General features: G+C 32.0%; 1 protein-coding gene across 1 annotated transcript in view; it reads right to left on the reverse strand.

The window, feature by feature from the left end:
* Positions 1 to 360: 360 nt before the first annotated feature.
* loaf (low-density lipoprotein receptor domain containing lost and found) overlaps positions 361 to 13,784 on the reverse strand; it is a 402,792-nt gene continuing 389,368 nt past the window's right edge. Inside the window, exons 5-7 of the mRNA XM_085955582.1 lie at positions 4,665 to 4,823; positions 2,456 to 2,699; positions 361 to 835 (exon numbers count right to left, since the gene is read on the reverse strand). Of these exons, the coding sequence (XP_085811708.1) occupies positions 2,515 to 2,699; positions 4,665 to 4,823 (344 nt within the window). The 3' untranslated portion in view covers positions 361 to 835; positions 2,456 to 2,514. The remainder of the gene's footprint in view (positions 836 to 2,455; positions 2,700 to 4,664; positions 4,824 to 13,784) is intronic.

A 13,784-nucleotide genomic window follows, 5' to 3' on the forward strand; every position in this document is an offset into this window, starting at 1 on the left:
TAATAAAATCCATGACCTTACAAAATATTTATCGGGCCGTAAACTTATTAGTACAAAAAGCTTCAACTATAAAATAATAAAATAAAGCCATGTTTAATAATGGTATCTAATATTGTATCCATTTAGCCAAAAATAGTAGCAGAAAGACCTATCAATATTTATTATCCTGATTTTTGATATGTAAATATCGTTAAAACATGTCACAGTTTTATAGCAGAAACAAAGTTATTATTCCCGAATGACATTACACATTTGATAGACATATTTTTGTATGTATTTCGTTAATTAAAATTAAAAAAAAACTTCAATTAAAATAAACTTAATGTTAATTATTAATAACAATAATATAAATGTCAAGATGTTTCTATGTATTTATAATATTATTGATTGACCTATCTGTTAAAATGAAATGAAGTTATATCTATATTAATTTTAATAAAATTATAGATAATAATAAAATTAAAGTGTTAATTTATATAATATATATTTAAAATTAAAATAATCTAAAAATATATAAAAATAGTGTATTACACATTTAGAAATAAAATCAAATGATGTTATATGCGTCATCGTAAGTTTTCTTTCGTCATGGATAGCGCAAAGCTTTCGTTGACGTAACGCGGAAAGCGCCACAGTTGCTGACTGCGATGAAAATCGTCTCGGAAAGTCAGTGGTAACTTTGCCTGTTGTGACGTCTGCCTGGGGCAACGGTGGCGCGCCGTTGACGCAATGTTGCTGATGATGACGATTTTGGTGATGATTGCAAGGGGCAGTTGGCGGGCTCTTACCCCGATTGCTTCCGGACTTCACCCTGCGAGGCCTGGCCGGGCCACCTCTGCAATAAACAATTAGTAAGACATTCTAATCAAATACAATTTTAGAATTTGAAAAAAAGCACCTACAAACATATTGCCGCAATTATTCAGTGATTAGGTACAATCTGTTCTGTGGCATTAAATTAAAGTAGACAAAAAAGCGTTATGTTGTCTATTTTATATAGATACAATTTGCACGTATCTCGACACTTTTGTGTATTCATTTTCCAAAGAGTAACCTTTGTTCAGTAATTTATTAGCACTTTGAGAGTTGTTCTAACAATAATTTTTAAGTTTATTGAAATTCTCTAATAGTAAGTACACACGCACGTTCTTGTTCGATGGTTTTACGCTTTTCCAACATGTTTCAACGTGTGTACCATCTGGCTCGATCATTCGATAGTTTTTTTGTTCGACATCGAACAAATTGCGCTATCCGAAAAAGATTGAAGATCCGTAATTCTTGCTCGATGCAGTTTGATTCAGGGAGTGAGGACGCACCGGCAAGGCTTCTGTGACCTCGCTCTCACTAGTGGTCGAAGTCGTGGCTGTGCGACGGTGGCCTCACAGCGTGTTGTGTTGAGTTGCTCGACTGTGTGGACGTAACGACGAGCATGCTTCCAAGTCGACATGCTCGATCGAGCAAAACCATCGCGCAAGAACGTGCGTGGGTACTAGGCTTAATATTCACTAAAATTTAATATGCACTGATTCTTAACAGTAATTATAAAAATTAAATTATTGCCATAATATATTAGAGGAAACAAAGAGAGCATCTGGAGTGACACCTAGTCAAACCAAAACATTAAAACTATATACGTTGCCATACAAACATGTTATGCACCATGGTATAAAAACATGGTATAATCCAATGTTAGAAATAAAAATGCTTATAACTTTCCACACAAGGATCAATCCGTTGATCCATCGGTATCCGACTAACTTTGTTTTAGGTATGGTTATATACTGTAGTTTAGAGCTTAGAATGGATCCATATTAAGCTACATATTTTTTTCCAACTTATACGCGGTGTAAATGGAAATTATTTATAGTATTGACTCGCGTGTCCCTTAGAAATCGGGAGCTTGTGTTGTTTATTCTCCCAAAGTGCAGAACTAACGGGTCTAGGACGATTCGGCACCGGGACAACTAGGCGCTACGCAATCGAGTGAAATTCAAAAAAAATAATGAGAATTTCAATATGCACACGTAAATAACGATTTAATTGTGTATATGAAACGTTGAGCATAATAATTCTCAATCCGCAATAAAAAAACATTATGTTAAGAGCAAAATTATTTTAAATTTCTAAGTAGTAGATAGAAACTTAATAAACTTCCTCGTCTACTTTTTGTATCAAATTGTAACGAACGTAGGTATATTTATTTCATTAATGAAAGTGATTTCATTCAACAGTGCGGCGCCCACTTGTCCTTGCGTCCAATTGTCCCAATGCCGAACTAATTTGTCATTGGTTATGCCAATAATTATTGTCAATCAAATCATATACTCTATCTCTTTTGATTCATGTCAGATCGAAAGATGAACTAGACGTTTTATGAGCAATGTTGCTCACGGTTTCGTAAATGGGATGGCCGGATCATGAAAAAGATAACGGAAGAATTGAGTGAAGGTCTCACCTAACGCTAGACGAACCATTCGTCTTTGTGTGGCGCGGCCTTGGCGGGCTGGCTGGGCCTCAGCGCGCGGCCTGCCTGCGGGAGGGACGCGCCCGCGCCGCCCCGCCCCGCCCCGCAGGGCGCCGCCAGTTTCCCGGCAGCTCCGTCTGTTGCTGTACTTGGTGCCCGTGCTGGTGTTGGTACACGTCCTGGTCCGCCTGCACTTTGTTGCCGGCCGACCCGTTCGAACCGTACATCTGTTGCACTGGTGGGAAAAAGAGAACATCGAATGAAATGAGACCACAGTCAGCACTCGAAATGGAAAATTTTATAATCAACTAAAGGAAAAAAAACGTAATCCACACAAAAAAGCTAAAATACGAAATAGATATAGTGCATGATAATTAACAATTTGGTTTTATATTCATAATCTGATATTAACTATTGAGTTAATTAAATAAAACCAACAAAAATATGGTTAAGTCTTTGTTTTTCCCACTACTCATCCTCCTTTTTTTTATGAATTGAGGCGTCTAATTTAAAAAACGACAAGTCCACAATTCGATATTTGCGGGAAACAACGTTTTTATGTTTCAAGCTTCAATTATTTGTTTTAACATGAGATTATTTTTTCCGTTGTATTCTATGTCAAAATTAGAACCAAATGGCAATTTGTTTCAGCCGATAAACTCTTGAATGTAATAAACAAAATAAACAATAAACCTAGTAGGCTACTTGAACCACACTTTTTAATTTATCCTGCATAAGGCACACATTTCCGGGGCACTGTCATAAGTTTACCGGATGCTACAGCATGGGAGACGCCATTTCCAATATTGAACGTTCCATTTATTGGCTGATGCGCAAAATCAACTAAGCTTTAAATAATATGAAACACGGATTTGGCGCTTTTTGTAATAAATCGAAACTTATTTTTTTTTGTAGGGTTTGGTCGCGTTTTGGAACTTATAGATCAATACATATTGTGTAAAATTATACAAAGAATACATGCGTATTTTTTTCACGATTATGAACAAATGTGGACTTATCGGTTTTTGGAATTAGACGCCTCAATTCCAGAAAATTTTAGATATTAAATCGACATTTGCAGCTTACATCCTTTGGATAAAATCGTGTATTTAGTCGTGGATAACATTATTATCCAATAAAACCAATTTTGCAAAAAAATAAGGGTTAAGTACGTTCTTTTTCCTTTCTACAGTCGATATTATAAAAATATGTGTATATTTTTTTTATTATTTATAGTTACCAAGCTCAGTCAGTTAAATGGAATAACATAAAATTCTTTAAAAAATTGGCATACAAACATTGACAGCGCCGCAGGCAAAATCTGAGTTTATAACACGTCAAAAATATAATATTTAATAATATAATATAAATAACAATTATTAATTTTGTTCACGGGACAGAGCGATTATCTCGGGAATCTCATGCCATAAAATTCAAGAAATACAAAGCACCATTATCCAAAGATACTCATTAAAAGAACAGAACTACCCTTCATGACTCCATACTATCAAGACCATAGTATGTGATCTGGAAGTAGATCACTCTAAATTTATTGACATAGTATTAAAAATGTTAAAACAAGTTACAATAATATTTATTATTATACCCACAGAACAGACAATAAACAGAGTTCCGATAGGCTATATACCAATACAGTAAATTTGATGCAGGGTTTTGAATGAGTGAGTGTCCTACGAAAATGAACCACGTATTATAGACGTGCAATACTGCGTGTAATGTACCAATATTAAATGAGCGTCAATGCATAAACCGAGAGCAGTTGTCAGTATTCGACGTCTCACGTATTCGTTACACGTGTTTAAATTTATCCCGTATTCTTCCATGCTCGAGACCAGTTGCCTGCTTCTCCTTACCCGTTAGGTATTTCAGTTCCCATTATTTCTTAGTTCCTGATTATACCTATTTAGTATTTGGCTATAACAATGTGTCCTTCCTCCTTTTATCGATGTTTCGGGTGCGTTACAGAGGCCATTCACGAGAGATGACGTGTAGGTAAGCGTTATCATTATTAACTATCTCTTGAGAGCGACCTCTGCAACGAGCCCGAAACATCAAGTCAAGAAGTAGGAAGAACACACCGAAGAAGGGAATGTCCAACATAAATATGACATTATTTTTAATATCAAAGGTATCAGGCTATCATAACCAGTAAGAGATAATTTTTAATATGGTTACTTACATTGCAGTTGGGAGTTGTTCATGTGCGGATTCGGTGTTGTCCTCCGGCAGATGCAGAGCGCAATAGCAGCAGCGCATGCGCATATCACTAACAGTCCACTCACTGCTCCGACGACAAACCATGGCATTTCCACACCCAGTATCGTGCTGCCTTCCTGGTCTGTAGAAGAAACGATGTAAATTGTTAATAATGTATCCGTGGTAAAATACATAGCCATCTTGGTGCCAAAATTTTATGGTCCTATTTCGTAGTTATCAAAATCAAAATGTACTCAATTTTGATCGAAAATAAATAATTTGTTCTTCTTTTTGAATTTATTTTAAATAATATGACAAAGTATAAATTGATATTATTATACAAAATATTTGATATTGGTACCTACCTAATAAAAATGAATTGAATACGTAAGTACCTAACACTTAGTTTATTTATATTTCTTTTTTAAATATTGAGCCTTTTGAAATAAATTTTTAAATTCATTGTTTTAAAAACATGTAAAAAAAAACTTTAAATCAACATTTAAATTTCCTAACTATGATTTTTCCTATATTTAGTTTAAAATTATAGTTAAATATTTGTTTACCAACAATAAGTTAATTACCTATTTCATTAATTACAGACACAATCATAAACTCTATTAAAAATGAAACATTGTTTTGATGTAGTATTTATTATTTAGATAGTCAAAAAACAAAATATTTTTTCTAAAAATCTTATTTTAATGTTATAAAGTTATCAAAGAATTTAAATTTTAATTGCCAAGTAGTGGTAACTGGTAGTTAACCCGCGTTTGGTGTAATTCCACGAAACCGCGTATATTTTCAGCGGAACTTAGAAAACAAATATTGTTAACCACAGTGAAGTTTTTTTTCTTTCTTGAAAGTTTATAGTGAAGGGGTTTTAATTCACATAGGAAATAGAAATACGAATGTTTTTTTGAGTATAAAATCTAATCTAACGAACGAAGCAATGTTTATAAAAAAAAACATAATCTAACCGAGTAGTTGCCATACTTAAATCAATTACGGAATATATCGTCACTGTTCTGACAGAAGACACTAATTCGAAAAAATGACATAATATTGAGTTAGTACCAAAATGTTCATTATTTCAAACTTTACCGTCTGGAAACCTTCTTAATAAATTAAAAGTCTTTATTTTAAAGTCATCCTTTTTACGATTACTTAATAAACTCACATAATAGACCATTATTTCAAACATTTTAACAACTTCAAAGTCAAATCACTCAAAACTAGTATTTTCCAGTTAGTGTGTTCTGCCAGAACAGAGACGATATATATACTGTAAAATTCTACCAAAGGGATGAAAAGCGAATAGTAATTTATATAGTTAGCCTAGTTAATTTTAAAACTAATATGTATATTCTTTTTCTCTATGTGCCATTATCTAAGCTTACGTTATCCCTATCATATCAGATCCCTATGCATATAAATGCATGATGATTTGAGTAAATCATTAAGTCATATTTTTCAACGTGGAAAATATTATGGCCAATAAAAAATACATTGCTTCCACAATCGACGATAGTTGTACCTATGCATCATGTAATTTTAGTTTTTTTGATCGTCTTAAAACACCCTTATTGGTAATATAACGAGCCCATGAAATCTTAGGGTCGTATGCATGAGATTCCCAAATACGTTATAGGCTATATACTGCTCGTTTGTATGCATAAGTGCAAATGTTATTTGTTGGTTAGCTGCATCACGATGTGACGTCATAATGTGTCATGGCGTACAAATAATTGCAAGCTTATGAAATTTCATTCCCCGACCATTAATTTAAATTTTTTAAATTGTAAATGTGTCTGAAAGTGTGCGAACGGTACCATATAGATTTAATAATTATACATGAATAATTATTATGAACTTTAAATAATTTATCATCTATTTTATCACATTTATTTTATAATTATTCTACTGTACGAAAGGATAAAGTATTGCCAGTAAACATTTCCATTTGGTGGCAATACTGAATATTATTATGACTAACTTCACTTCAATAATTATGAGATGTCAAAACAGAATAAGAATAAATGACAGAAAATGCAAATGATTTAGATAATAATATGTAATGATCTCTGTATAATATTATCATTTATACCAATCACCGTATGACACTTTTGATGTTTCCAGTGTATTTGAGAGTTGTGCCTTGTTTATTACAGTTATCTTACAATAATTAACTAGGTAGGTAGGTACCATAATATTTTGAAGAATGCAGAATGCTTTCAATTGCATATTTTAATGCCAGATACAGCAGTAGGTACATATTTTTGCGGTCGTTTAGCGGAGATATTTTATCGTAATCTTACGTAAGTCCACTTTATCTCTCTATGAGAAATATTGCAAGCGAAATAGGTACGAGGCATTTTATCAGTTACCTATTATCTAGATTATAGACTAGGGATCAAAATTATACGTATTTTGTAAAAAGCACGTCTAGAAACTGTTTTTAAAGTTCGCAAATGTTTTACAGAGTCTACAAAATGAACAAGGGCCTCAAGCAAACGTTTGTTGTAATGAATGCAAAATAAAATGACATTTGAAAGTGACAGCTGAGGCAGCCATTTTGACGTCACGTCACGCGTGACGTCAGATTGCTTACATCACAAACAGTGCTATACGCTATATGATGGAAAATCGGTTAAATAGCTTATAAAGAATTTGGGAATCTCATACATACGGCCCCTAGTTATTAATCAAATCGAATGATTTAAACCGGAGGTTTTTGTCTGAGGGATTTTGTCAGAGGGGTAATTGTCTTAGAATCATGCATAAAACACGTGCAACTATGTTACCATTATTACACTTTACTGATACTTGATACTAAAAGAGTTTTTCGGCTATGAGAAATACGGTTTTGAACACTTAGGTCCTAGTGTAACCGACCAATCGGTAGATACAATAGAATTATTTATAATATAGTTACTTGTAGTCTTGTGCCGTATATAAAATAAATGGCAGATTCAATTATCAAAGATAGTTAAGTACATAAGATGTGAATATTTTTAACTTTTATTTTTTAAGTAATTTCTTTCGCCCTTTTGGAGATCTTAACTTTATCGAATTTTTAGGTACGCAAAATCTTACAAGTAATTATTGATAAAGCTGTATTGTATTATATATATATTATTATGTTAAAGTTATAAACTAAAATACAAATTCCAATTATTAAAAAAGCGTTTTAGTTACCATATAATATATTTAACTATCTCAACTAAAATTGCAGAGTGAAAAATTATATATCGCCCATAAGCTTTCATAAAACGAAATCCCAGGACTCAATGAAGCCGAGAATATTTTTACGACCGCGTTGTGAGCTAGGTAAAATAGTAAAATGCTAAAGATCAACCCCTGGAAAGCGTAGGAATGGTCAGAAGAGTTGAAAATAAATCTAGCAGAACGTATCTAAATCATGGAACGGCCAATGCTAAATTGGCAAAAAACGTATTTTCGACCGGATAGGTTTTTCCCCGGTCAACTTTTCTATTTTTCTTTATCGCAGACTCATTGGCGTTACAAAAACCCATGATATTTTATAGACCCACTTATTACGGGATATTTTTTGATATAGAATTATTCATCCTTAAATCCTAAATAAAGTACCTACCCATCTATTTTTTTTAAGCAAAAATTCTTTAGCCACAGTAACGTCAAATCGGTTGAAAAGAGTACGTTATATCGATGAGATGTTCGATTTTACTCACTAAGCAACAAGAATAATACATAGATACTTATTCAATTTTAAATATAGAATACTTAAAACAAATTAAATAAAGTTTCCCAGCAACTCCATGTGTTTTGGAAAATGCAATATTTTTTTGTTATAGTCGTCAATCAGTCAAATCAATCAAAATTAAAGAGGTTTTATTTTTTTTACTATTGGATATTCAGCTCAGAAAGAGACTTAGATAAAATATCAATAATTTCAAATGTAAATTTCAATATCAATCCCGGACATGAAATTTAATTTAAAAATGAATAACGAGTCCCGGTACGATTCCCAAGGTATTTCGGTCATATTGTATTGTTTCGTTTTTAGATGATGATAATTTTCATTTAATATAATACATATTAATAAGAGAGGAAATTGGGAAAACTTGCAAAAAATATGGTCCCGACTATAAATATAATAATTTATGACTAACAATCTTCTGAAATAATGAAAAACGTCTGACCCAAACGTATGCGTCATACAAGTGTTAATTGGATCTACTTTTCCAGTAGATACAAAGAAAAATTGAATAGTTTTTCATTTCAAATTCATATTTATGCAACGATTGGAGTGATATGCCTGTGAACATTGTGGATAATAGCCGAAAATATCTGAAGAATACGTAAAGTCATGTATGTAACACTGAAGTAAAAAAAAAAATATGACTTACCGAATTTGTTAATAGTGAATAGATATCTAATCTATTTACATCGGGCATTCTAGGCACATCAAAGTTTCAAAATTGGATTTTGTACTTGCTTCTTTAGTAATAAGATTCTATATTTTACGTTATTTTATTGTATCAATTTGTTTTTAAACGATAACGCACGTAGTGTCTGATGACCTCGAAAGGCCGGTGGAAAAAATGACTCAACTATAATAGTACAAAACTTAAATCATTGAAGTTATTAGCGCCACCAAACTAAAACCGCCCCGCACCACATCTGGTCTTAATTGAGCGTATCACGGAACACTACATTTGCATGTATGTGAAGCATCATTTTTATGACTGGGAATGTCTCAGGGGCAGTTACCCAAGAATTATGTCGCCATACACTCAAATTTAAATTTAATTTATATTCAAATTCCATGAAGTAGATACCTACTCGATAGTATTAATTTTCTAAATATGGTTTAGTCTAGCCACCAAGTTGGCCAAAAGATATTGTGCGACCTCTAATAATTTATAATACCTACTGGTAACATAATGTATGATAATATGACCCAATTACAATACGTGTCGAGAGGATCCAATTGGTATATGAATAGTTTCGCGTATTATCTAGTAATTCACGATTGACAATGATATTCATTGCGATATTATGTTTTGCGTGAATTTGCAACATCTCGATTCTATTTTCCAACGTTTAACAAAGTATTGAAAATTATCAGAGATTGAAGGCTTAAAATTAGTAGTACGTTTAACTGTAATTTTATAGTTTTATTTTAAGAGCACATTATGTATTACGGATAAGAATATAATAAAACATTTTTCAATCGCTTTTTAAACTAGTATATTGATTTGATTTATTGTTTGCGTTTATTATTCACGATTAAGTTTATTGAAGTTGCACAAAAATGGGGTTAGTATCTATGTTATATTAAAAAAAAAACAATGAGTAGTTACATATATAAATAAAATAAAAATGTTTTGCGTTATTAATATTGACAACGAAAATTGGATACGCCACTGGTAACGTCGAGCGATAGGACTTTTCCGAGTTCCGCCAGGGACAGCGTCACTGTTTGCAACATTTCAATTTAGAGAGTCCAAATAAAAATTGTAGATGCCGTTTTACAGAGAGATTCCGGTGTTGATTTAAAACACCCTTCTAAAATAAAACATAATTAAGCACAATCATTTAATGGAAATAAAGAATATCATAAACTCGACGTTTTAAATGATTAAGGAGTTTTTTTTTTAAATCTTTTATCGATTAATGTAGAACAGATTTGAGGGAAAATGTGTGAGAGATAGGAATCTTTAGATAAGACTGTCTCTATAGTTGGCTAAGTTTGTATCTATATCGTGTTTGTTGAATGCATAATACTCCATTGTATCTCGAAGTAATTCAAGAATCTCCGGAAAATCTACTTGTGTAATTTGCGAATAAAAAGGCATTGGCAAAATGTACAGACTTATAAATTATTATACAATACAGAAAGGGGGTTTCTTATTACAACATTCAATACAACGACGTAAGAACCTATTTTATATTTTGACATGTGACATTTTAATTTCAGTATTTTTAACTTTTTTTTTTCGAGGATTAATTATTATCCGACCACCGAGTCTTGGGTATGTAGGTACATACATATTAAATAGGTGTACATAATGTAGGCTTTTTATATTAAAGCATTGTCAATGTTTTCAATTACTTAGATGCTTCCTTATTATAAGAAGTGTACTTACATAAGATGTAATAAAATCAAGTGAATAAATATTACCTAATATTGTTAAATCTTTAGGTTTCAGTGGGTCTATTCTATACTTATCGACCGCTAAAGTGATAAAGATATAAATAATATCAAACTAGGGTAGGTTTGTATAACAGTATTAGCACTTATTGTAACAATTGGAATAAGTTGGTTGTAATTGTTGCAATAAGCGCTATATTTTCAGAGCACCTCTCTTGGCTGTGATAAAATTTAGAGCGAGATAGACAGTTTTGACTGTTTAGACCAGGGGTAGTCAACCTTTTTATACCTACCGCCCACTTTTGTATCTCTGTTAGTAGTAAAAATTTCTAACCGCCCACCGGTTCCACAGTAATGGTGTTTTTATAAAGTAGGGAAGTAACTTTTAAAGTAGTTTTTAAAACCCCTACCGCCCACCATGGAAAGTGGAACGCATACTAGTGGGCGGTAGGGACCAGGTTGACTACCCCTGGTTTAGACGGCTAACTTATTGTAACAATTATAATATGTAAATCAATATAAATATGTAATAAATACTATCACTTTATCACTTTAGCGGTCAATAGTCGCCTTGTGTATAGAATAGACCCGGAGAGTAAATACAAATATACATATTGCCAATAAAAATCAATATCTAATTAATGATTTTGTCATTTTAGTGTTAAATGTTTTCATATAGGCTGGCATATACGTTTGTCTTTAGTATAATTATTGTCTGTGTTTGTTCTGCCATTAAAAGTAATGGAGAATAATTCATGGGTCATTTTTTTTAATAGACTTATCAGAAAACGTCCACAACAAATACAGCATGAAATATTATCGTCCTATTTGATTACATTTTGTTTTCGGTTTTTAAAGTCAATGTCAAAGAAATATTATCAAATGCTTGCATTGGAATATGTTATAAATAAAACCGGAAATAATTTATATATATGTATATTATAGTTTAAATAGGTACCTTGCTATTCTGTTTTCTGATTAATTTACAAATTTAATATTCGTTATTGAAATATGACCGCAATATTATATTCAAATTTACAATATGATAGCGTCATTACGAAGTCAAAGCAAGTTCACCAAAGTGGCAACACGTATTTCTGTGTCATTTTTTAATTTGTTTTAACGAAGACTCTATAGTGAAATTTCAAATACATTACCAAAAAAACTCTATGATTGAACTAGAAAAAGAATCATTACAATCAGTAGGTAACTATTTCAGCATGAAAGTGATGATAAAAAATGACATTTAGTTTAGTTTTAGTACTTACACCAAAAGTAATTATTTGAAACATCATAACCATTACTTCAATTCTTAAATTTTTGTACATTTGCGTCAGCCTTGTATTATGGATCATTTCCCGACTATTGTAAAACAAAACCTTTATCTATCGTTTGAATGAAACATATTTTCTTTAATGTTTTCAACGTAGAAGTGATCTCGAAATGCTCTAATATCTTTCGTTTCTGAAGAGTTTAATCTTAACATAAATGTAATCTTATTTTAACTTATGATATCGATAAAATATATCAAATCCAAAGCTCACTCTGTTTTATTAAATTTGTTTTTAAATGTCGTTCAGGTCTGAAAGACGCAAACTAAATGAAAAATATGGTACAAAGCGACTAAGAAAATTTCAAAGACAAAGTCGACAGAGAATAAAATTATCCTGAGATAGATAAGCGCTTACTTTGTGATGAGGTGAGATGTTTAAGCTTTGTTTGTATGTTTAAGTATTTTAAAGATAAACGAGTTAAAGGGGGAACGAGAAACAGAGAGCGAGCAGATGAGAGAAAAGTGTTTATTTTTTACGAGATCCCCGAGCGGTTTGTTTTTCCCCTCACTTTGTTGAAATTCTCCATACAATAAAGATGACACTAGTATCATAAAGATTGTACGGGCGCGCGCTAATATTTTAATTAAGGACTCTAATTATTGCGAAGGCGAGCGAGGTTTTCGAGGACCCTTATTTATTTAGTGAAAAAGGTCATCGTCCGTTTGTGTTTACTTTAAACTTACAGAAAACTGTTTTAAAACTTTGTGAATAATTAAGCATTTACAAATCGAGAAAAAATCTCTCACTTGAAAAGGAGCAGGCGCTTATCAGTAGGTCCACCCTGAGGGATTTAGCTGCCCCGATGCAAAATTGCAAACGGCCGACACAATATTATATTCGTTACAATAATATAATAGGTACATATAATTGAAAATTTTAACTAAAAACTAACTTAAAAAGCTTTGGAAGACCTTTATTTCACAAAGTGCGACGTTAGTTATTTTCATATAAACATTAGTATCGATTACAGACTAATAATTTAAAAAAAAAACAAGATAAGTAATAATATCTTATAAATGATAATAATATCTGTTTCTCACGTTATAATTTCGTATCGTATTAGCTTAGGACAATTATTTACGATTTAAAAAAAAATTGGGTAAAGGTAAATGTTAAATAATCGTTTAGTTGCTAATCTTCGATTACTACTACTGAGTAGGTACATACATACATACCAGTAGCGAAGGGTGGAGGTAGAGTGTTAAGATTCGACATAGATAGTGCACACTAAACTTTGTCAGTCAAACGTATTTGTTTTCATTGAATTAAGACTACAATTTATTTTATTTACAGATAGATGGTGTTAGTTAGTTTATAAAATTCCATCAATCTCTGCGAAAACCAAGCCATAATAGATAATAGCCCAAAAATTGAACTAACGCAATATGTAATAACTAATAATATGTATTCTTAATTCAACGCAATCAAATAAGTAGGACTGAAAAAGTGTGCACTCTTTTGTCAGATCGCCCATAACATACAAAAACTATTATAGTTTGGTTAGAGGCAGACTTTAATTGATTTTTAAAAACTAACTAACACCATCTTGTAAATATAATACATACATACACGCATATACACACACACACACACACACACAAATATAATTTGACTACTGCTCTATGTTTTC

Source organism: Rhyacophila brunnea, unplaced genomic scaffold (assembly GCF_057557595.1).
Source record: "Rhyacophila brunnea isolate RB1 unplaced genomic scaffold, BYU_Rbru_1.0 scaffold_5, whole genome shotgun sequence".
Classification (NCBI taxonomy): domain Eukaryota; kingdom Metazoa; phylum Arthropoda; class Insecta; order Trichoptera; family Rhyacophilidae; genus Rhyacophila; species Rhyacophila brunnea.